Source organism: Phyllostomus hastatus, unplaced genomic scaffold, assembly GCF_019186645.2.
Source record: "Phyllostomus hastatus isolate PE091 unplaced genomic scaffold, TTU_PhHast_1.1 phas_contig_40, whole genome shotgun sequence".
In the NCBI taxonomy this organism is placed as follows: Eukaryota; Metazoa; Chordata; class Mammalia; order Chiroptera; family Phyllostomidae; genus Phyllostomus; species Phyllostomus hastatus.
Genome location: NW_025333872.1, coordinates 29,425,087 through 29,449,292, shown reverse-complemented (window position 1 = coordinate 29,449,292; position 24,206 = coordinate 29,425,087). Strand labels below are relative to the sequence as shown.

At 43.7% G+C, this 24,206-nt stretch overlaps 1 protein-coding gene and 1 pseudogene across 1 annotated transcript; one reads left to right on the top strand and one right to left on the bottom strand.

Moving 5' to 3' along the window:
- The first annotated feature begins 394 nt into the window (after positions 1-394).
- LOC123821499 (cyclic GMP-AMP synthase-like) lies at positions 395-22,882 on the top strand. The gene is made up of 5 exons (XM_045842888.1): positions 395-1,561; positions 11,459-11,678; positions 15,485-15,727; positions 20,321-20,423; positions 21,901-22,882. Exons 1-5 carry the CDS (start codon positions 395-397, stop codon positions 22,250-22,252), a joined length of 2,085 nt encoding a protein of 694 aa, XP_045698844.1. The 3' UTR covers positions 22,253-22,882.
- On the bottom strand, positions 4,226-6,070 carry LOC123821410 (annotated as a pseudogene).
- Positions 22,883-24,206: the final 1,324 nt, after the last annotated feature.

Below are 24,206 nucleotides of genomic sequence, written 5' to 3'. Positions count from 1 at the left end.
TTACATTGAAAGTTTGTGTATTTCAATGGGCAAGAGCCTGTAGCTTTCCAAAATTCTTTTAGGCAGTATGCCAGCAAGTGCGTCAGGCTGTGAATACTCCTGAGAGTATTCCCTGCTTCTTTCGGGTTAGGTTTTTGAGCCAGTAGCACAGATGACTCTTAGAGAGGTAGAATATTAGCATCTCTCCAGGGCCCTGGGCGGTCCTCCCTGTCGCAGAGGGGGCGTGGCTCCCCGTGACCTCCCAGCTGGAGTTCACCATCCCCGCTAGCTTCCTGTCCCGTCGTGTTCCCGCCAAACTTTTAAGTTAAATTTCATTTCCAGCCCCGACTGCTTGTTCTTCTTCCCGTGGCTTTTTCTCGAAGCCGAATCTTTGAGATAACAGAGCGCGCCAGCCATGAATTCTTGGCGAGGAAAGGCGACGCGCACACCTTCGAAGACCAGCGCTGCCACCTTCAAGGTTTCCACGCAGAGTGCGAAGCGCCCTGCGACGAAGCCGGCCCCGGGGAAGCCGGCTCTGGAGAAGCCCGCTCGGGAGAAGCCCACCCCGACGAAGCCCGCCCCAGAGAAGCGGGCTCCGGAGAAGCCCACCCCGACGAAGCCCGCCCCGGAGAAGCGGGCTCTAGAGAAGCCCGCTCGGACGAAGCGGGCCCTGCAGAAGCCCGCCCCGGAGAAGCCGGCTCCGGAGAAGGCGGCTCGGGAGAAGCCCACCCCGACGAAGCCCGCCCCGGAGAAGCGGGCTCTGGAGAAGCGGGCTCTGGAGAAGCCGGCTCTAGAGAAGCCCGCTCGGACGAAGCCGGCCCAGCAGAAGCCCGCCCCGGAGAAGCCGGCTCCGGAGAAGCCCGCTCGGACGAAGCCGGCCCAGCAGAAGCCCGCCCCAGAGAAGCCGGCTCGGAAGAAGCCCGCTCGGACGAAGCCAGCTCCGGAGAAGCCCGCTCAGACGAAGCCGGCCCAGCAGAAGTCCGCTCCGGTGAAGCCTGCCCCCGAGAAGCCGGCCCAGCAGAAGCCCGCCCAAAAGCTGCGCGCCCCGACGAAGCCCGCCCCGGAAAAGCCGGCCCGGAAGAAAAGCACCCAGGAGAAGCCCAGCGAAAGTCTGGTAGTGTTCGACGCTGCCCTGCCTAAAGACCTTAAGTGCGGCTTCATCAGAGCGTCGGGATCCCAGCAGAAGAAGAGCGTCCCTGGTCCCCAGCAGAGGCCGCAGGCACACGCGCGGGGTGCGCCTAAGGCGCCTCTGAGCGCCGAGGATTTTTTGGATGGGCAGGTGATTCTGGCCGAACCTTCTGCGGACCTGGGGCCGCCGCTTCCCAAGGCTGGATCTCGCCGGGAGAGGGGCGCGCGCTCTGCTCGGGAGCGGAAGTCCCAGCCCTGGCCCGAGGAAGTCCCCGGCAGCTGGAAGCCCAGGGCGGTGCTGGATAAGTTGAGGCTGAGCAGTTGTGAAATCTCAGCAACAGCTGAGGTTGTGAACAAGCTGGTGGACCACCTCCTACGTACAATGCAGAGCCACCCGTCTGCGTTCAAAGGTGTGAAGAAGCTGTGTACTGGGAGCTACTACGAGCAAGTGAAGGTGAGCTGGCAATCGCCTCCACTACTGTGCCCCAGGCGCGCGACCGTGCTTCCTCACCCCTCTCCCAGCCTCCCCGATATTCCCACCTCCCACAGTCCCTCACTTTCCTTTGGAAGCAGCTCCGACTGTAGTTCTTCAGTTCTAATTAAAACGACGAACAGTTGTGCGTCCGTTTATTCATCATTACATCCAACGATCATAGAGCTAGCGATTGTAAGACACTGCTATTGGGAGAATTCAAATGTATAGATTCATTCATGCAAGCAGACCTGTATTGTGTTTCTCTCACAGTGCTATCCTTGGTGGTTACTGGTCAGATCATGATTTTGATGATTAGGAGTGATCTGCGAAAAAATCCAAAAATTAATATATCCAAGAAACTTTTTTCTATGAGGACATATGTACTCCAAAGGAAAAATATTTCCAGTCCTCCCCTCCAGCCTTCGCAGACCCACTGTCTTACCAATTTCTTATAAGATATTATGGGAAGCTCACAGAGAGTGCTGTTAAAAGAAATTTAAGAGAAAAAACTCCTACAGATACTAAAAAGCATGCTTCCTAACCACACATCCACTGTAACTGTTTTTAAGTGTGTATTCCACAGCTCCATTTGTTTGTGGGTGGTTGTCATTCAAGTCATCACTCCAGTATAAATCAAAGGTTTGGGAGTAGGTTCCTGATTGGAGTTTGTTTTCTGAACAGTGGCAGTGGTGAAAGTGGACAGTCTTGCCTTGTTCTTGATCTTAAGGAAAACTGTTTCAGCCTTTTCTTATTGAGTATGATGATAGTTGTGGGTTTGTCATATACGGGCCTTCATTATGTTGACGTATGATCCCTTTACTCCCACTTTGCTCAGAGTTTTTAATCGTAAATGGATACTGGACTTTGCTTTTTTGCATTTATTGATATGATCATAAAGTTGGTACCCTTCACTTTGTTTATGTGGTGTATCATGTTGATTTGTGGATATTGAATTAACTTTGCATCCCAGGAAAAAAATACCACTTGATCAGGGTGTATAATATTTTCAATGTATTGCTGAATTTAGTTTCCTAATATTTTGTTGAGGATTTTTTGCATTTATGTTCATCAGGGATATTGTCCTAATTTTTTGTTTGTTTGTATGGTGTCTTTGTCTGGTTTGGGAATCAAGAGTAACAGTGACCTCATAAAATGAGCTTGGGAGCCTTCCCTCCTCATGAATGTTTTTGGAATAGTTCTTTTAAAAAATTATGTTTATTGATTTTAGAGAGAGAAACATCAATGTAAAAGTTGTTTCCCATATGTGCCCTGACCGTGAATCAAACCCTCAACCTAGGTATGTCCCTGACCTGGAATCGAACCCCCAACCTTTTGGTATATGAGACAATGCTCCGACAAACTGTGCCACACCAGCCAGGGCTGGAATAGTTTGAGAAGAATGGGTGTTAATTCTTCTTTGAATGTTCGGTAAAATTCCCCTGTAAAGCAATCTGGTCCAGGACCATTGTTTATTGGGAATTTTTTGATTACTGATTTGATTTAATTTTGTTGGTAGTAACTGGTCTGTTCAGATTTTCTTTTTCTTCTTGATTTAGTCTTGGAAGATTGTATGTTTCTAGCCATTTATTTATTTCTTTGAAATTGTCCAATTTGTTGTTATATACTGGTAATTGTTTATAGTATTTTCTTACACTCCTTTGTCTTTCTGTGATAATAGTTGTCACTTTTCTTTTGTTTCTACTTTTATTTACTTGGCTCCTCATTTTTTTCTTCTTTTACATTTAATTCATTTTCTTGAAATAACATAATTGAGGAACCTCAGATAACTGTATTTTGCCAGGCACAATAAGAACAAAATTAAAACCCCAGCATAAAGAAAACCTGACCTGTATTCCTGGCTTCCTTGCATACAGATGATGTGACTGTTGAGAGACAAGACTGACCAGTGGCCCCACTTTATAGGGGAGGCCCCACGGAAGATGAAAATCAGCATGATATAACACTGTCCCCTGAGAGGGCGGAGACTGGGAGGGGCAGGCCAGGCACCTCTTCTGGAAAACTATCCATCAGCATTGGAGACCTTCAAGAAAAATAAGTGTCCCCAGACTTGTGTTCCATAGTATGAACATACAAAGCCATGATCTCTACAGTCCTGGGCTCTTTCATGCATTATATGCAAACTTACTACTTGGGTGCCACACCACTATCTCTGAAGAAAAGCCCTTCCCGTGATAAACATTCCTAATAGGAGTTGATAATTCAAAATTCAAAATCCACATGTCCCCCCCATCAGGGCTGGTTTGCCTACCTTTATTTTTCCTCCAAGTACTTTTTGTTGCCCTAAAAACACTTGTTTGGCCGATAGCCAAGGTCCCATATCATATATTGCCATCAGCAGCCACTGGCTCATGTGGAAAAGGCTCAGGTTGTGAATATGGGGCATGCAGGTGGGGAGCAGGACAAACCAGCATTGTGAATGGCTTCCTTCTCTCAGGGTCTGAAAGGGTAGAAAAGAAGACAACATGAATCAGGCCCTGTGGCTACTCTAGAAGGTCCTTAGCAGCAGCTTCTTTGTAAAGGGAGCGGAAAGGGAACAGAAAGGTGGTGCCTGCTGACTCCCCTTCCTCCCCTGGTGGCTTCAGTGCCAGTGCAAAGTCAGCTAGAGGACAGGCAGTCAATTCCCTAGACTCTAGGGGGTGTGGTCTGCATACAGGCATTGATATCCTTGGTGTGGGACACGGGATGCAGGGATGGCTTAGAAGTGTTCTCGTTGATTTTCAGTAGAGTGTTGGAGCAGCTCAAATGCAAGACAGGATCTAGGGAAAGAGAGGTCTCTTTTCCTTACCTTTCTTCACAGAGTCAGCAACAAGCTGCTTCATTGCTTTGGGGCAGTTCTTATATAGCTTATTACTAAGGTCTGGGAGGCATACCCTCATCCCACTGTGAAGATAATCTGACCTTGGTTGTTGATGTGGGAATTAGGTATCTCCCCTGTCATGACTCATACAGTGCAATGCCATAGGAGTAGTTGTCAGACTAGAAGCTGGGTTATTATCCTACACCAGATCATGTCTGGGGCCATCCACAGTGTTGAGCCAATGGGTTGTTCAGTCTGCTGAGAAATGCTCTAGTGTGACTATACTGTTGCCAAACTAGAATCTCCAATTTTCACCATTAGGTCTTCATGGAGAAATGTATTGTTGGATTTCATGTCTCTGTGGATGATGTTCTTTGCATGCAAATAGTCCACTCCCTGAGCTGTCTATCTGGCGATGTCAGCTGGCTTCACACCATTGGGTCACAATCGCCAGGTTGTCCTTCATCATGTACCCCATGAAGAGCAGGATGTTCACGTGTTGTGTTTTGCACAGCACAGCCACCTCATTCCTGAAGGACTGGTACTGCTCTGGTGTGGGGTCAGCAACTTTTAGGATCTTTACTGCAATGTTTCGGAGCCACTTGCCCTTATAAACAGTCCCAGAGGAGCCTGACCCAATCCAAGTGGAGAGCATCACTTCACTGGCTTCTGTTTCCCAGTAATAGCTCCAATCTCTCCATCCACAAGGCCTAATTTTGTTTTGCTCCTGGGTCCTAAATCCTGGTGCCCAGTGTCTCTGTGCTGGTACTGGAGTTTTGGGCTCTAATGAGCCTGTTGGGCTCAGATTATTGGGGCTTGTGGACAAGGCTGAAGGTGAGGCTGATTCACTGTGACTTTGAATTGCATCCTTAATCATCCTGCCGTCCATAGACAGGGTGGTGCTGACCATGTGGACATTAGGTGTGGACATAAACCTCTGCCTAGGGGAGATGGAGTGTTCAGAGGAAGGCCTGGAGGTATAGAATGTGAAAGTGTGGGGTGTGGAGTACCTGTGCTGGGAACTGACAGGCGTCCAGGAAGTAGACTCTTGAATCCAATGCATTGTCAAAGAAGGCAGTGCTGAGACCCCTCTATCACTAATCGTGGAATTTGGAAAACAATGAGTTGTCTGACATTACCCCGGTCCACAACATAGTAAGTGTGTTGGTGCTACAGTGCTCATGACATCTGTAGCCATAAGTCTGACATGGAAATCCATTTAGCAGGGACTTCTGCTACATGTCACACAAGGCAGGCTTCAGGAAGATCTTCTGAACAAAGTTGTGTGTTGGGAGGGAAACATGATCCAGAAAATCTACTTGAATTTCTCCTGCAATCAATGAGGAAGCTTCATTATTCCAATCTAAACGTGATTTTTTATGTCTGTGTTGGCAGAGAAGTCTGGACACTGCACAGCACTCAGGTGCAGGCCACTTGCCCTGAGTGCTTTCCTAAGGCAGTCATGTAAGCTCAGACCATTTCATACATCGACCACTGTTCTTTGCTTGTTTGGCCAAAAAACATGAGTAGTCTTACTTGTCTTGATGCTTGGCTCTGATAGCCAAACTATTGAACTATTGTGGGCAATTGCAGCTCGGGCCATCAAACACTGAGTCTTTGTGTCCCAAACCATTGCTGATCATCTTCCAGGTCCCCTGTGTGTGCTCCATTGATGCAGCTTAAACAATACTTAAATCTGAGGGAGATGGCCCACCTCCATGTCCAGTCCATGGGCTGCTGAATCTGGCCCACTACCCATGTCCTCAGTGAGGGAGGGGTGATGGTCCCCAGCCCAGGGGATGGGCCTGGGCAACCCCCAATCATCATCATTGCACTCGTGTTCCTCTCAGTGCCTCAGGGCACACACCTGAAAAACCAGCCAGCTGGCCCTCTTTGGGGCCTGAAAAGAGCAGCAGGAGACCCTTTCTGTCTCAGGTTTCACACTTCTTCACATCTTACTCCCACCGTACCAGATGATGACCCCAGTGCCCACTACCTTATTGTTTTCTTGGTGACTTCGGTTAGCAAGGGTGTCTAACCCATAGCCCTCATGTGGCTCAGGATGGCTATGAATGCAGCCCAACAGAAAATCTTAATTTCTCTTAAAACATTACTTAGTTTTATTATTAAATTTTATACTGTTTTATCACTTAGATATGTACATTGTCTATGTTAGTGATTACAAACTTGGGACCTGCTCAGCGATTTTCAAAAATTGTCAAAAGAGCTGCTGCATAATTAGAGTTGTTATGGGAGGACTCTTTTGCTTCTCTGTGGTGGCAGGTATCACAAAAATTACACACAGACCTTTTTTCTGCTCATCAGTTTTCGTTAGTGTTTGTGTATTTAATGTGTGGCCTAAGACAACTCTTCTCCCAGTGTAGCCCAGAATTGCCAAAAGGTTGGACACCCCAGGGTTAAAGGTTTGTCAATCTTGTTTATCTTTTGAAAGAAGCAGCTCTTGATTTCATTGATCTTTTGTATTGTTTTCTTAGATTCTACTTTGTTTATTTCTGCTCTGATCTTTATTATTTTGTACCTTCTATTGACTTTGGGCTTTGTTTATTTTTCTTTTTCAGTTTCTATAGGTGTGTAAGATTCAATTGTTTATTTGAGATTTTTGTTACTTCTTGGGGTAGGCCTGTATTGCTATGAATTTCACTCTTTGGACAGCTTTCCCCATCTCCCATAGCTTTTGGGTCATTGTGTTTTCATTTATCTGAAGATATCTTTTGGTTTCTTCCTTCATCTCATTGTTAGGCCTTTCATTGTTTAGTTGCATGTTATTTAACTTCGATATGTTTGTATGTTGTTGGAGTCTGCCCTGCCTGGTCTCAGGAAGCTGTAACCCCCCATGGCTAAGGCTGAGTGAGAGACCTCTGGACCAGGAGCCACTAAGGAGACAAAACTTATTTCCCTGGCATGAATGCTGCCTGTTCTGTGCCTGGCCTCCAATGCTTGATCAGTTAGCCAATGACGGGTAAGATTTCCCAAGAGGGGAATCATCTGAGACAGGCATGATCACGTGGAGGCCTCAGGGAAGAGACTTGGGGCTGTGGAAATGAAGGGGTGATCAACATCGACCCCTGCCCCCTCGACTTTGTCAAAGCCTGAGTCCTTGTTCTTAGTTGTGAGAAATCCAAGTCTCCTGGCTGCCTTTGTCTCCTCTGCCTGACTCAGTACTGTGGAAATAACAGGGGCGGTGCAGTCCAGACCAGAGTCGGCGGACCCCCGGGGTAATTAGGCCTAGGACATAGAATATGCAAAATCCTGTGAGATCTGCTTACTGGAGGATGCTCTTAAATTACAATATGAAGGCACAGGCAGGAAACAAAACTAGCCTTTTAGGTCCTGTAGTCTTTTGAAGTGATAAAACCCCAAACTCTGCCCAGAATCCTAGCGGGAGTTCTGTCAGCACCTTTGAAAGTTACCTATTTCTTTTGATCTTCCCTGCCAGACTGTAATCCACAAACTGTGTCTGTATTCTTAATAAAAGCCTACGCAGGCAGGGACTCGGGGCGCTCTCCACTAGAGAGAGTGGCCGGTTCATCCCTATTTCCCCACAGGACTCGGTGCTCCCTGTGTATGTTTTTCTTGTGTTTTGATGAGTGTCCGCAGCAGGGATGGATACTGCTGGCCTGTATCCTCCACAGTATGTTTTTCAGGTTTTTCTTATAACTAATTTCTAGTTTCATACCATTGTGGTCAGAAAACATGCTTGATAGGATTTCACTCTTTTAAAATTTATTGTGATTGTTTCGTGTCCCAACATCGTCTATCCTAGAAAATATTCTATGTGCACTTGAAAAGAATGTATATTTTGTCCTGGCTTGTGTGGCTTAGTAGATTTAGCACCAGGCTGTAAACTGAAGGGTCACTGGTTTGATTCCCAGTCAGGACACATGCCTGGGTTGCAGATCAGGTCCCCTGTTTGGGGAGTGTGAGAGACTGTTGACTGAGGTTTCTCTCACAAATCAATGTTTCTGTCTTTCTCTCCCTTCCTTCTTCTCTTTCTGTCTCTAAAAATAGATAAATAAAACCTTAAAAAACACACACACAAAAGAATGTATATTCTGCTTCTTTGGGATGAGATGCCCTGAAGATAATCAGTTAAATCCATCTGGTCTAATGTGCCAGGTAAGGCCACTATTTTCTTGTTGATTTTCTGTCGGGATGATCTATCCATTGATGTCAACAGGGTGTTAAAGTCCCCTACTATGACTGTATTACTATTGATTTTTCCCTTTATATCCATCTATATTTGCTTTGTATATTTATGTGCTCCTATGTTGGGTGCATAAATGTTTACAAGGGTTATATCCTCTTATTGGATTGATCCCTTTATCATAATGTGATGTCCTTCCTCCTCTCTTATTACAGCTTTTATTTTAAAGTCTCTTCATGTGATATAAGCATTGCTATTTCAGTGGTGCAGTCTTTCTGGTTACCTGAACCAGATGCTTCAGGAGTGTCCCCTGTGTGAGTTGTGTGTGCCATCCTGTTGGTTGAGTCTTGATTGCTGTTGGTATATCAGTGGGTGGGAATGATGCTCAGGCTGACTCTGAAGATTGGCCATAACCAGAGTGTATAAGCTGCTGTGTAGAGGCTGACCCCAGTAGTGGAATTTGTCCCAGTAGGGTTTGGTGTCTGCTTAGCTACCCTTCACCTGCACTGCTTGTGGAGATAATTAACTGGGTGATGCTCTGTTGCGGTTTGAAGTCTGACACCGAGTGTGTTGGTTCTGGGGACTCGGGAGGGGGTCCAGTACTGGGCCAGTGTCAGAAGCTGCCTGGGTTGGGCCTGGATGCCTGTAAGGGAGGCCTACTGTGAACCGAGGCCAACTGCCACCAGTACTGGGCCTGGGGGAGAGCAGCAAAAGACACCAGACACCTTAGTACTACCACCACCTGCCAGCTGCCTGTAAGACTCAGCAGATGAAAAGTCTTGGGCAGCATTCAAGTTGGATGGGGCATGGTCTCAGGGACACAGCAGGCTGGGGCAAGTGCTGTTTCCCAGGTTAATGCAGATTCAGATTTGGCACCAGTGCTGAGCCTGAGGCCTCTCAGCAAAAGTCTCATGGTGCACTGAGGGCAGCCGCCACCCGCTTGGGGGCCTATGGACCTTTGTGGTGGGGGCAGGCAGGGTTCTGGCAGCCATCAGGGTAGTGCTAGTGAAGGTTTGGTCATATGGGGAGAGGGTTCAACACAGGGCCAACAGCAGCTGTCCCTGCCATCCATGCAGCCCTAGTTCTGAAGCCCTAGTTCTGAAGCCTCCTGCTTGTCTCTGGTGCCCCGTGAGCTGCTGCCCCTCTGCCAGAGCACAGGGTGAGTGCCTGTGAGTGAGAGTCTGTGCCAGCTCTTTAAGGGGATGCCTGGGTTTAAGCAGCATTCCATCTCACCCAGATGGATCGAATCCCCACTGATTTTCACAGTCAGATGTTATGTGGGCTCCTCTTCCTGGCACTGATATTCTTGGCTGGGGAGCCTGGCATGGGGCTGAGATCCCTCACTCCTCAGGGGGGGAACCTCTGCAGCTGAGACAGCCCTCCAGACTCCCTGCTGCCACACGTGGGCATGAGGCCAGCCCATTTCATGTCTTTGCCCCTCCTGCCAGTCTCAACGTGGCTTCTTCTTTATATCCTTAGTTACAGGACTTCTGTCTAGGTAGTCTTCAGATGGTCCTGCAGGTTGACTGTTCTATAATTTAGTAGTGATTTTGATGTGGTCATGAGAGGGGGTGAGTACAGTATCCACCTGCTCCTCCGTCTTGACCAGAACCATTGAGCCATTTTTCTTTTTCTTTTTAAAAACTTTTGTATTCAGCCATTTTTCTTAAATAAATCCTCCTTGAATCATCACAAACCTGTAGTCAGTTAATTTACGGGATTTGGGAAGAGTTGAATTAGACCATTTCTGCTCATGTTTCTTACTGCTTTTATGGAAAAGTGTATTTTCAGACTCTGAATTTATTCCCACTGACATCACTTTAAGTGTTATGCTTTAACGGTATGTCTTCGTCGGGTGGGGCTCCCCCAACAAAATGCTATAGCCTGGGTGGCTTAAACAACAGAAATTTATTTCTCTCAGTTCAGGAGGCAACAGGGTTCGGTTCTGGTGAGGACTCTCTCCCTGGGAGATGGCACCCTCTCCCTGGGTCCTCGCTGTGTTCTTGCTGTGTGGGCACAGAGAGTGCGGTCTTTCCCTTCCTCTTCCTATCAAGTCAACAGTCCTACCAGATTAGAACCCCACCCTCATGATCTCATTTAACCTTAATTACATCCTGAAAGTTCTGTTTCCAGGTACAGACACATTGGGGGTTAGAGGTTCAATATATGAGTTTTGGGGGGAGAGTTATACACCACAGCACATCTCAGTTTGGAGTAGCAACATTCCATTTGGTCCGTAGACAGAGGCTACCAGATGCCGTGTTGAACAGTGCAGTCAGTAGCTGCACGTGAAGCACACTCCTACCTAGAAGAAGATTGCAGCGTTTTCATATAGTACAGACGAGCATTTGTTATGATTGTTTTAATCATTGTTATTGTGAGAATGGAAAAGGTTCTTCGAAGGTCGTACAAATGCTGTGGTCCTAAGACACTAATAATGTTCATGACTTGGAGCTCCCACTCACTGGGGTGACCAGTCGATGCAGGAAGGTGGCACCTGCGCCAGGACCACAGGTGAGGACACACGTGTTTGAGACCATTGTGATGGGAGGGTGACTGCAGTGTGTGTCTCTCGATGTAGAAGCCAGCACCTTAGTCGTCTTTAATATTATAAAGCCTTAAACTCAGACTCAAACCAGTACAGGTTTTAAAAGCTTACATGCTATCATTTAAAACTGTTTTAAATTACAAAAAGTCATTCGTACTCATGGTGACAAAAAACAATGAATAGAGAAACTACAAACTAAAACCAATAATACTCTCCCAGTCCACTAGCCCCATTCCCAAAGGGTGTAAATAGTAAGAGTCTTGCTTTGAAAAATTTTAAGAGAATTATAGTTGCTGCAAAATATTCACAAGCCAACATTTCACTGCTGCTTTTACTTTGTCTTAGGTCTCTTCTCCTAATGAATTTGATATTATGTTCAAACTGGATGTCCCCAGAATTGAGCTGGAAGAATATCACAACAGTGGTGCCCATTACTTTGTGAAGTTCAAAAGAAATCCCAAAGGAAATCCTCTGAGTCAGTTTTTAGAAAATGAAGTATTATCAGCTTCAAAGATGCTGTCTAAGTTTAGGGAAATCATTAAGGAAGAAATCAAAAACATTGAAGGTAAGATTTTTGACTTTTGATTCTTAAAGGTCAAATCATACCTACTAATTGTCAATGTATGCTCCTCTCCTGATCTTTGTTGCCCTCCCTGCGACACACTGTTGACTACCACCTCCTAGCAATAACTCTTTGCTTTTGATTTTATTCTACTACATTTTGTCGGTATTCGTTTACAGTGTTGATTGGCTCTGTCTTGGTCTCCATTGAGTGTATTCACTGAGCACATGTGGCTGAATGAAATCACGGCATCCCCCCTGGAAGCCCGAAACTTGTACCCACAAATTGCAGCGGGTTTTCTGAAGGGAATGAACTGGGAGAAATGGTAGCAATTTGCATGGTGGAGCAAGGCCCTGAGGCAGCAAAGAGGTTGGCAAGCTCAGGAAGCAAGAAGAGGCCCAGTGAACAAGGGGAAGAGTGATGTGAAATGAAGTGGAAGAGAGTCCAGGGACCAGGTGTAGTCAGGATTTGTTATTTAAGAAACTATAATAAGCAATTAGAAAAAATATCTGCCCTTGGCTGGACTTGTAGATCCTGGACTGGAGTTCAGATCTTATTACATGTTCACTGAGAAGCCAGGTTTTAATAACAAAATAAGGATTGGGTTTGTATTTTTACAACTTGACTCTGGCTTCTAAGGAGAAGATGTTGTAAGAAGGCAAATAAGATTAGAAATGAAAATACTGTGACAGTTCAAATGAAAGATGTGGGTGGGGTGGGGTGGGGTGATGGGGCTGGAGGGAGGCAGACACAGCCCAGCTGTGACTAAGTGCAGGGGTGAGAGGAGCTGGGGACTGGAAAGGGCTCCCAGGTGTCTGGATGGAGCACCTGTGTAGACTGTGTCCTTTACTAAGATATGATGGGGGAGGAGGAGCGCATTTTGGGGAGTAAATGAAGAGCAGGCTTTGCACATGTTAAGTTAGAGACTCCTGTGATGTTCAAGTGAATGTGTCAAGAATGTATGTGCATATGGGTTTGGAGTTCAGGGGATACATTTGGGCTGCATGTCAACATATATGTGGTATTGGGAAAGGATGAGATCACTTAGGCAGAGAGTGTGGATTAATTTATTCATTAATTTAATCAATATTCATTGATTATGTACTGTGACAGGGGTCTAGATGTTTGGCATATATTAACAAACAAATAGAATAGACCCTCACCCTTCTGTACTTTATAATGACATGAGGGCAGATATGTAACTAATAACAAATGGAAAACATAATTATCTTGCGTATTCGAAAGTAGTTAAGTTCTGTGGGGAAAAGTATAGCAGGGTGAGAGGGGTCAGGATGGGAGAAATTGGAATGTTAAGTAGAGGGGTAGGAAGAGGATCCCATTAGAAGTTGGGGGGAAGAGAAGGAGCCAGATGAGACAAGTGTTTACAGGAGGAGTGGCCAGTTTCTAGAATGCTGCTGGCATTGAGGAAAGCATTGGATTTGGTCTTTGGTTTTGTGGGATTGCTGGGAACTTTGACTTAGCAGTTTCAGGAGGGTCATGAGCACACAAGGGAAAAAGGGCAGGGATGCAGTAGAGACAGCATGCGTAGGCAATTCTAGAAAGTTTTGGTTGAGAGAGAAGTAGAGAGATGGGTAAGTATGGGGATGAGGCTGATGTAGAGTAAAGGAGAGGAATATTTTGGAATGAGAAACACTGGGACCCTTTGTGTGCACTTAGAAATGATCCAGCAGTGCAGGGGAGTCCACTGATGCAGGAGTGGGAACAACTGAAGGGGGTAAGATGCTTGAGGAAGTGAGGATCCAGAGGCCATGTGCAGGGTGGCCTTGAAAGATGCACGGACACTTCCTAGGTGGTCATAGAAGGAAGAAGGGTATGATGGGTAAGGTGAGAGTAGGTTTGCAGGTGTATGATAAGAAAACGAGAGTGTTCTGTAGGCTTTTCTCCTTGGTGATCTATCCTCTTTCTCACTGTGGTTTCTTCCAGAAGTCTTATCTGGGAGAATCTTTAGCTATTGCTTGTACACCCCCAAATCCCAAAGCCAGTATCTGTCATCTGGAGGTCTTTCCTGAATTTCTGACCACCATAACTACTTGCCCTGTGGCCACCTCCTCTTGGTTGTCCCCCAGGCTCGTAGAGCTCAGTGTGTCTGAAAGGAAGCTCCTGCTCAGTCTAGTCTGTATTGGAAAATGGAAACAGCACCAGTCCTTTCCGGAGCTGAAACCCTGCAGCGCATGCCAGGACTCCTGCCTTCTCCCTTGTCTCTTAGGTTCAGTCTGTTTGCCAGTGCTGCTGACTTGAATCTCTTTAATTGTTCTCATTTCTGCTTCCTGTGTCTGAAAAAAAATAAAACCCTTTATGTAATATGTGCAATGTGATGTTTTAATATACATATACATAGTGAAATGATTTCTACAGACAAGCTAATTAACATGCCATGTCACATAGTTAGCTCTTTTTGTGTGTGGTGAGAGTACCTGAAACCTACTCTCTTAGCGCAGTATTTAATTCTGTGCTGGTTCCAGTGTGCGGATGTAGTATTAATGCCGGGCATCATGCTGTGCATTAGCTATCTAGACTCACCTTCCTAACTGCCCCTTTGTTCCCTTCCATCAACATCTCCCATTTCCCCCACTGCCCCACCTCTGTCTGTAGACCACCATGCCGCTCTCTGCTTCTGTGTTTTCTACTTTTTTAGATTTCACATATAAGTGAGGTCATGCAACATTTGCCTTTCTGTGTCTGGCTTATTTTCTCCAGGTTCATCCATGCTGTCACATATGCCAGGGTCTCTTTATATGTGAAAACTGAATACTGTCCCATTGTATATACAGACATACCTCAGCTTATTCCTCTTCTGTTTATTTCACTTCAGATAATGCGTTTTTATAAATTGAAGGTTTGTGGCAGCTCTGCACCAAGCAAGTCTGTTGGTGCTATTTTTCCAACATGCTCAGATGATGCTTTAGCAGTGTTTAGCAGTAAACTATTTAATTAAGGCATGTACATGGGTTTTTAGACATAATGCTTGTGCACATTTAATTGACTACAGTATAGTGTAAAGATAACTTCTATTTTGCTGGGAAACCAAAAAATTCATGTGACTTGCTTTATTGCAATATTTACTTCATTGCAATGGTCTGCAATATCTCCAAGGTGTGCCTATATATTCCACAATTCCTTTTTTTAATTTTTTAAATTGTTTTCCAAGTACAGTTGTCTCCATTTTCCTTCCACCACTCCCCCCCAGTCCACAGATACCCATCTCCCACCCTCCATCCTACCCCCCTTCCACAATGTCTTTATCCATTCACCCATGGATGGACTCCTAGGTCATTGCCATTATTGCCTGTGATGAGTCATGCCGCAGTGACTCAGGCTTTGCTCCCTGTGTCTTCGTGCCCCCTGGCTCTGTGCTACCGCAGGCTCCCAGGCTCCTGTGCGGCCATGGCTGTGGTCTTTTTTCCCTCCCTCATGTTTTCCTCTGTGGTCTTCTTGATCACCTTGCTCCTTCCTGCTGCCCATCTGGCCTGTTTTCCAGGCTTCCCTCCAAACTGCCACTCACCAATGTAAATGAAAATTTAATCAAAGCATTCCCAGAGCCCGAAGTCTTCAGGCACTCCCATCATGCATGCCAGACAGATTCTCGACAGAGCCTCCCGCCGTGACAGTGCCAGGGAGTGCTGGTTGAGCGAGTGAAACACCTTGCCTTAGGGGTCAGTTTCTGCTTTCAAACTACTTTTCTCCTTAACACTCTATAGATCTCCAATTAAAGTTTTATTGTTTTTCCTCTGTTTTTAAGAAATTAGATTGATAAATCCTTTTTTTTTTCCTTTTATATATTTAAACAGATCTAGATGTCATTATGGAGAGGAAGAAGAGAGGGTGTCCTGCTGTAACACTTCTTATTAGAAAACCTAAAGAAATATCTGTGGATATAATCTTGGCTTTGCAAGTGAAAAGCAGCTGGCCCGCGAGCACCCTGGAAGGCCTGTGCATCCAAGGCTGGCTTGGAAGGAAAGTTAGGAGAGACCTGAGACTGCAGCCATTTTATCTGGTACCCAAGCATGCAAAGGAAGAAGGCCATTTTCAAGGTGTCTTGAATGTGACAGTGAATTTCTTTAAAGACATAAGAAAAGTCGTTGATGTTATACACAAGAGCTATAATAAAAGATCAGCTATTGCTCTTGGCATTTCAAGAGTCATCAGGCTCTTGAACTCTCAGTAGGCTACAAGACGAGAGTTTGGTGAAAAGATGGAATTGCAGAGGGCATAGTGGTAGTCATGATATCGAATATTCAGCTTGAAATGTCTGCCAGCCCACATTTGAGTGTTATCTGTTTCATTTGTTTCTGAAAAAGAAAGGCAGTGCTGGCCTTGGAGTCAGACTGCTCTGGGTCTGGGTCCTGAGACCTCTCTTCCCAGATGTGTGATCTGTGGCCAGTTACCAAGCCTCTCTAAATGACACTTTATTCACATTTCTTAGTTTTCACCTATGTCCTTGTTCTGTCGAGGGTCCCATCTAGGACACCACATTACATTTCATCGTCGTGTCCCCTTAGGCTCCTCTTGACTGTAACACTTTCGTCAGCCTTGCCTTGTTCTTGTTCTTGACGGCCTTGGCAGTTTGAGGCACACTCATCAGGCATTTTGTAGCATGCCCCTCTTACGGCATGTGCCTGATGTTTTTGCTATGATTAGACAGGAGCGGTAATGTGCCATTTTCTTCACACCATATTAAGGAAACGTGTCATGAACATGAGTCAGCACTGTCAATGATGATCTTGATCAGCTGGCTGAGGTCGTGTTTTCAGGTTTCTACACTGTTAAGTTACTCGTTTCCCTCCTTTTCATTTTGTACTGTTTGGAAGGCTGTCACTTTGCACAGCTCACACTGAAAGAGTGGGGATTGTGCTCCACCTCTTGAAGAGCAAAGTATTTACACAAATGTTTTGGAATTCTTCTGCATGGAAGATTTGTCTCTTCTTCCCCTTCTATTAACTTACTTACTCACTTATATCAACAAGGATTCATAGACATTTGTTTTATATTTTGGGCTATAATGCAGTGCCACTTTAGTAATTGTATTGCTTTGATTGTCTGAGCTTTGGCCTTCAGGAGCTCTTTTCACTTGGTTCCCTGTGGCCTTTGGACATGCCCCCAAATTGGGGGTGGGGTTGTTTTTTGTTTTGTTTTCAGCACTCACTCACTTTCTGGCTGTTCAAGATGCTTCAGGCACATGTTGTATATTTCCTGTGTCAGTCCTAGAATCAGTGGTTTCTCCAGGGAGCCCTGGATCCTTTTGTTGGAGGATGTCCTAGAAACCACAAACTGGGTGTTGTGTGTGTGAGTGTTCTGTCAACCCTCTGGGCTGAAGGAACAAGGAAATATATGTACGTGTACTAATCCCACTCTAAACCCTATCTCTAAATATTTTATATGTATCTACCTGTTGTCTATATTATCATGCATGAGTTCATACTGTCTAATTAGATTCCATTACCATGTGGCTCATTCTTTCTGTGCTTGCTGTCTGGCACTTCTCATTCCATCAATGGAATACCTGACTCCCTATTTACTTAGTTGTCCAGTTCTCACACACATGTAGGTCTTTCCAAGTATAAAGCCATTGCTCCCTGGGAAACAGGTATCGATTTCAGTGCAGTGCTGACACACAGTTGTTTACCTTCAGTCTTACCCCATTTTCAAAGTGACTTAGGACGACGCCTTTTGTCCCACCCCTTTCAGGAAGGATGTTTTGTACTTCTGTAATGCTATTAGAGTCCCTTTTCACAGTCTGCATATTTTTGGGGATCCCTTGACCTCCTAAATCATTTTTACATGTTTACATACATTAAGGTTCATTCTTTCTGCTACAAAGCTCTACTGGTTTTGATGAGTGCATTGTATCACGTATCTGCCCTCACACAGTAGTTTCAGTGCCCTAAAAAGTCTCCTGCGCTTCACCTATGCAACCCTTCCCATTCCGAACTTCTGGCAACCACTGTCTGTCTGCCATCTCTGTAGTTTTGCCTTTTCTGGAGTGGCATAAGTGAACGTCGTAAATGGATTCACACAGGAGCAATGAGCAGCACATCTGGCTCAGTGCCTCCTTTTCCATATATTCCTTGTCCATGTAGTGGAGAGCTTTACACACTCTTTATTCCGTTCTATTAAAATCTTTGCCCACCCTTTCTCTATACTATATCTGTCACACTGTAGTATACTGTAAGTCTTAATACCTGGTAGGGCAAGTTTTCTCACTTTGTCTTTCCTCATGAGTGTTTTAGATATTCTTGACAGTTCATATTCTCATAAAAATGTTAATATCATATTGTCAGGTTCCACAAAACTTGGAATTTTGATTGAGAGTACATTGAAGCTATAGATAAATTTGGAAAGACTTGATGTGTCTTCCAGTTCATGGTCAGGTGCATCTCTCCATTTTTGGAGTTGGTGAAAAAGTTTGTTTTTTTTCCTGGACAATTGCTCTAGTAGTGCTTAGTTGTCTTTAACGTCATTCCAAATGTATTGTTAGATTGTATCGTGACAGCTGTCATATCAGCCTGAATTAAAAAAAAACTTATGAAAATTGGTGAATTTTGTGTGGCCATTTTATTTCTTAAGTTTTAAAATTCTTTTTAAAAGGTTTTATTTATTCAGTTTTAGAGAGAGGGGAATGGAGGGAGAAAAAGAGGGAGGGAAATACCAATGTGTGGTTGCCTTCCTATACCTGCACTGGGGACTGTAGGTTCGCAGGCTGGCATTCAATCCACTGAGCCATACCAGCTATGGAAATTCTTATTTTCATTGGTAAAGATTTTATTTATATTTTAGAGAGAGGAGATGGGAGGGAGAGAAACACCAATCAGTTGCCTCTTGCACACCCCCTACCAGAGACCTGGCCTGAAACCCAGGCCTGTGCTCTGACTGGGAATCAAAGCAGTGACCTTTCAGTTCTCAGGCTGGTACTCCACCCACTGAGCCACGCCAGCCAAGGCATTGTGCAGTGATTTTAATATTGAAGGTGGAATAAAATATTCAATATTTTCAACGTATTATGCTTTATTATTTCAAGAAAGCTCAAAATGCAACTGAAACACAGAAAAAGGGTTTGTGTGGTGTATGGAGAAGGTGTTGTGATGTGTCAGAATTGGTTTGTGAAGTTTCTTGGTACTATTGACATTTTGGCCAAATAATGCTTTTCTGGGGGGCTTTCTTATGCATTGGAGGATGTTTAGCAGCACCCTGGCCTCTACCCACTAAAAGCCAATAGTGGGAGGTAGCTGATATACTGAAAATATCCAAATCAGTAAAGTTACTTGTGAAAGTAAAAGATGTGTCTTTTATTTTACCAAAAAAAAAAAAACGAAACAGATTTTTTTGGCCAACCCAGTATTTAGATTTCCTCTGATACTTATCAGTGAAGTTTTAGAGTTTTGTCCACAGAAGTTTTGTATGTCTTTTCTTAGATTTACTCATAGAGAATTGTAACTTCTTAGTATTAAAATTTTCAACCAATAGGAAATTAGACTGAAGAATATTTTTTAACCCTCACCGAGGATGTGCTTATTGGTTTTAGAGAGAGAGGTAAGGGGAGAGAGAGACAAACATGGATGTAATTGGTTGCCTCCTGTACATGCCCCAACTGAGAATCAAACCTGGGACCTGGGTGTGTGTCCTGACGGGGGATGGAACCCCAACCTGTACTTGGAGGGGCCCATGCTGCAACCAACCGAGCCGCCCGGCCAGGGCTGTAAACTGAAGAATGCACTGAACTCACACATACCTGTCACCCAGCTTCTTTTTCTTTTCTTCATACACAGTTCTGTCATCTCTCAATAATGACAGCTTTGTTTCCCTCCTTCCAGCCTATACCCCATGTTCTGCTCCCTAGGAGAGCCAGTTCAACAGAAAGAGGAATAGCAAACATCCTGTCTTCCTGATTTCAAAGGAAAAACCTCAGTGTTTTACTTTACATTACCCTGTTGCTGTGTTCTTTTTTCACTCTGTCTTCCAGCAGATCCAATTTCCATGCAGATTTAAATAGCTGAGAGGTTTTTTTTTAAAATGATGAATAAATGTTAAATTTCATTACCTGCATGTTCTGTTTGTTGAGAACAGATCTGTGTCTCCTCGATCTGTTAATGTGACAGATTATACTCATTTTTAAATTATAAGTCAGTCATGCATTTCTGGTGTAAAACCATCTAGGTTGTAGGATGGCTGGAGCTTCAGAGAGCTAGCCATGGTGAAACTTGGGGGGAGGAGGGGAAATCTGTTCTCACAGAAACTCTCCCAAGGAACAGAAGTGTCTCCTAATTCATTTTACATGAATGCCAAAACTTGGAAAGGATGGTTTAAATTTTTTGAATCAATTGATTCTAATTATTATTGAAACAAAATATTAACAAGCTGATTTTTGCAATGTATAGAAGGTAATGCATCTTACATGGCTAACTATATGAAGCCCCCTCCCACCATTTTTTCTTATCTCAGTCCATTGTTTGCTTCAAATGACTTGTTTTAAAATGTAATTGCATTATTTATCTGTTCACTTCCTTGGGACTCTCTTCTAGAAATTTTTGAGAATGATATTTTAATGAACAAAGTCACTTATATGTTGTATTGTTTGTATGTGGACGTTTTTAGTAACGTGCTTTTCTGTTTTTCTTTTGGAAATTAAGAGGACACCTGGCGGCTATCCTTCTCTCACATTGAAAAGGACATTTTGAAAAATCACGGACAATGTAAAACATGCTGTGAAACTGATGGCGTGAGATGTTGCAGGTACCTTCTTATTTTGTTCGATGAGGGCTTATGTATGGAATGTCTTTTTAATTGACTCCATAACTCAGACCTAAAGATGATCATTGCTGGGTGAGTCCTGAGGTGAGCCCGTGGCTGGACCCACCTGGAGCATCATCTAGAGGGTGCGCATGAAACCAGGGAAGCCAGCTCCAAGGGACCAAGGGAGAGTGTTGTTAGAAGTCAAGGCCAGGGACCATAGTCCTGAACCCGGATCAGATGGATGTATCAGGAGAACAGAAGAAGAGGGTGTGAACACCAGCCATGAGTAGCCATGACAGCTGGTTGTGTCTCAGTATTCTGGTTGCTTCAGGTAATGAATGCTAATGTCCTGCAACAGGAAGGCACCAGAGGTTCACTCCTCTGGATCCTGGTGCTTGCGTTGAGATGGTTTTACTATACTGAAGGCCAGGGACTGACTGGCTAAATTTGAAACAACACTGAGAGACGGGCAGTTATTTTTCTTGGTGGCACACACACCATAAAGAAATGAGAGTGAAAGGGAATTGTTCATGTGAGTTTCTCAGGTTGCCCAGTATAATGGTCACAAAAGTTAAAAGGCCAGAGCATTATGCTAAGTGACATAAGCCAGGCAGTGAAAGACAAATACCATATGATCTCACCTATAAGTGAAACCTTATCAACACAACAAGCAAGCGAGCAAAATATAACCAGAAACATTGAAATACGAACAAACTGACATTAACCAAAGAGGAGGAGGGAAGGTATAAGGGGGGGAAATAGGGAAGGGTCATCAAGGAACCTGTACAAAGGACACATGGACAAAGGCAAGGGCAGGTAGGATCTAGGGAGGGATGGGGGGTGGGGGGAATGGTGGGGAGAAATGGAGACAACAGCACTTGAACAACAATAAAAATATCGCTGATAAATAAACAAATATAATTTAAATACCATGTTAAAAATCATTGTAATAACCAATACACTATTTTTCATTTAAAAATAAAAAGGTCAGAACAAGAAAGCCCAACAAGCAGGCACAGGAGGCTCTTCAAGGCATCGCATGCAGGCCTTGGAGCCAGCAGTGAGAAAGATGTTTGCTCATGTGGTTACATATTTTTGACAACATTAACTTTTGTTAACTGCTAAATAACTGGATGGGTAATATAAATATTTGTAGCCTAACAAAGCAAAATGATTGGCTGAATAATTTAAATCTCTGCCAGTTTCACAGTTGAATTAATCCTGATTCAATAAAATATTTAAGTTAGGAATGGGGAAGTGGAGAGAAAAATATGTTCTTGAGATTTTATATATTTGAAGACATAGGTTTTAGAGTAACTATAATTATATTTCTATTTCTTTATTTTTTGTGTCTTTATATGAATTATACTATCTGCATTGTTTATTGTATCTTCCTGGAAGATGCTTAAAGCTCTTCTTGGAATGAAGGATGTTGTAAATAAGTAAAAGTCAATGGTTTTCTTTTTTTATTCAACAGGAAAGATTGTTTAAAACTGATGAAGTATCTTTTAGAACAACTGAAAAAGAAACATGGACACCGAAAGGAACTGAAGAAATTCTGTTCTTATCATGTGAAAACTGCCTTCTTTCATGCATGCACCCATCACCCAGAAGACAGTCAGTGGCAGCCCGGAGACCTGGAGCTCTGCTTTGACCGGTGTCTGGAGGGTTTCCTTCAGTGTCTCAGGGAGGAACATCTTACTAATTATTTTATTCCTGGACACAATCTATTCTCTCAAGACAAAGTTGACAAAATAAGTAGAGAATTTCTGTTAAAGGAAATTGAATATGAAAGAAACAATGGATTTCCAGTTTTTAAAGAATCTTGAAATTATATTTTTAAAAAGAGTAAAGAATTCAAGGAACTTTATAATAATTGGAATGTTTGAAATTTGTCACAGCAATGATTGATGAAAATGAGTGTAAACAACTATTTAACTCCATTTGTCTTAATAAACTCTATTATAAAAGGCTTGATTGTTTTGGGAAAAGAAATTAGTCAAGGAATACAAAGCAAAAAGAGTATTTAAAATCTAAAAGCTTTACCAGATTGGAATGAAAAGGACAAAATACGTATCAGTTAAAGTTGTCAAGCACTTATTGAACAAACACCGCTTTTTCTTATTACCACCTTTCTCTTGGCACAAATGTGCAGAAGGTTGCAGAAGACAGTAGTAGAAATGATCACAGCCTCCATTAAACTGGTGGGCTTTGTTCAACATACAAATATATTTGGAAGTGGTGCCCTGTCCTCAGTGTTAGGATAGGTAAGATTGAAATGAAGAAATAAGTTCTACATTGTCTTTACATGTCTCAGGAAATTTGTAATCTTACAGGAAAATATTAAGTTAATACATGTGGGTAAATAGAAAAGATGTATTTTTAGTAACACTTTTATATATGTTTCTGGAAAGGTGATACATAACATGGTATGAAACTGAAACAGGTGTGGAATAAAATGTCACCCTTTCTTCTCTGTGCTCAGACAGCATTTTAACTTAGAGGCAGTTGCTGTTTCTTTACTAAACTGAAAGGTTGTAGGTAAGATTCCCGGTCAGGACTTTTGCCTTGGCTGCAGGTTCTGTCCACCCTGGAGCACCTAAAGGAGGCAGCTGATCAATGTTTCTGTCATCGATGTTTCTCTTTCTCCCTTCCCCTTCCTAAAATCAATATGGATGTCTGCAGGTGAGGATTTAAAAGAATTATTGGTGGAGATTTCCTTTTGGTCTAGTATGTAGGTGCCTCCCTCTGGAGAGGATTTGTTTGCATTTGCCAGGCTTCTGGGGGACATCAGCAGTCAGCAAAAGAAGCTCCTCAAATCAGGAGTACTTCAGATTTCTCAGACCACCGAGGTAGTATGAACCTGGGCTGCACATCTGGAACGACAGAACTGCCTCATTCTTTCTGGTGTTTGCATTTTGTTCCACTGCAGCGTTCAGATTGTTGTTATTTTCTAGAGATTTTATTTAGGTACTGAAGGGACAATGGCTTGATTTAATGCTATTTTTCAGTTTTGATACCAGTTATGCTAGCTTTATAAACTGAGCTTTCTAAAACTCATCTTTTTTAACGTTCTGGTATGCAGGACTTACTCGCTTGTTGAAGGTGTCTGATTACCTTTCGTGTTTCTTCTGTTTTGTCTGTTCAGGTTAATGACCTGAGTTAATTTTGGTAACTTGGGAAAATATAGTCAAGCTTTTGAACTCCTGGTTGCTGAAATAATGTTATGTACACTGTTCTTAAAATTTTAGGCCCCTGTTTCCCTCAGGTACTTAGAGTGGGGACAGCTGATCTCCCCAGCCACTCAGACTTGCCAGACATTTGTCTGTTTGGTGGGTCTTACTGAAGAGCCAGGTGTGGATTTTCACTGAGCCCTGTATTTTTTAATTCATTAATTTATGCTTTTACCTTTATTTCCTTTCTGTTTTCTTACTAATCTTATTAATGCCATACCTGGAAACTATTACTGCAGGAATAATGTAAGATGAGATGCTGAAGACCTAACTATATACAAATATAAGTACCTGTATGAGCACTAAATGTTAATTGAAGCAGCTGTCATATGTGGAACACAGGACACTGTACACGAAACTGTAAGGGAAAGTTGGGGAGTCTCATCAGTCAAAGAAGCTTTCATGCAAATGAATGACTTTCCTAGGATTCATTTTAGCATGGAGCTGTGGGCTAAAATGTAAGAAACAACTGTTGCCTATTTTGTCCCCACGAAACTTTTACTGTGTCATTTCAAAGTAGGGGAAGTGTGATCACTTAAGGAAGGAACCC

Coding starts and splice junctions, on each gene's coding strand:
- LOC123821499 (XM_045842888.1), top strand. CDS start 395: ATGAATTCTTGGCGAGGAAAGGCGACGCGCACACCTTCGAAGACCAGC. Junction 1,562..11,458: donor GCTACTACGAGCAAGTGAAG/GTGAGCTGGCAA, acceptor ACTTTGTCTTAG/GTCTCTTCTCCTAATGAATT. Junction 15,728..20,320: donor GGAAGAAGGCCATTTTCAAG/GTGTCTTGAATG, acceptor TTGGAAATTAAG/AGGACACCTGGCGGCTATCC.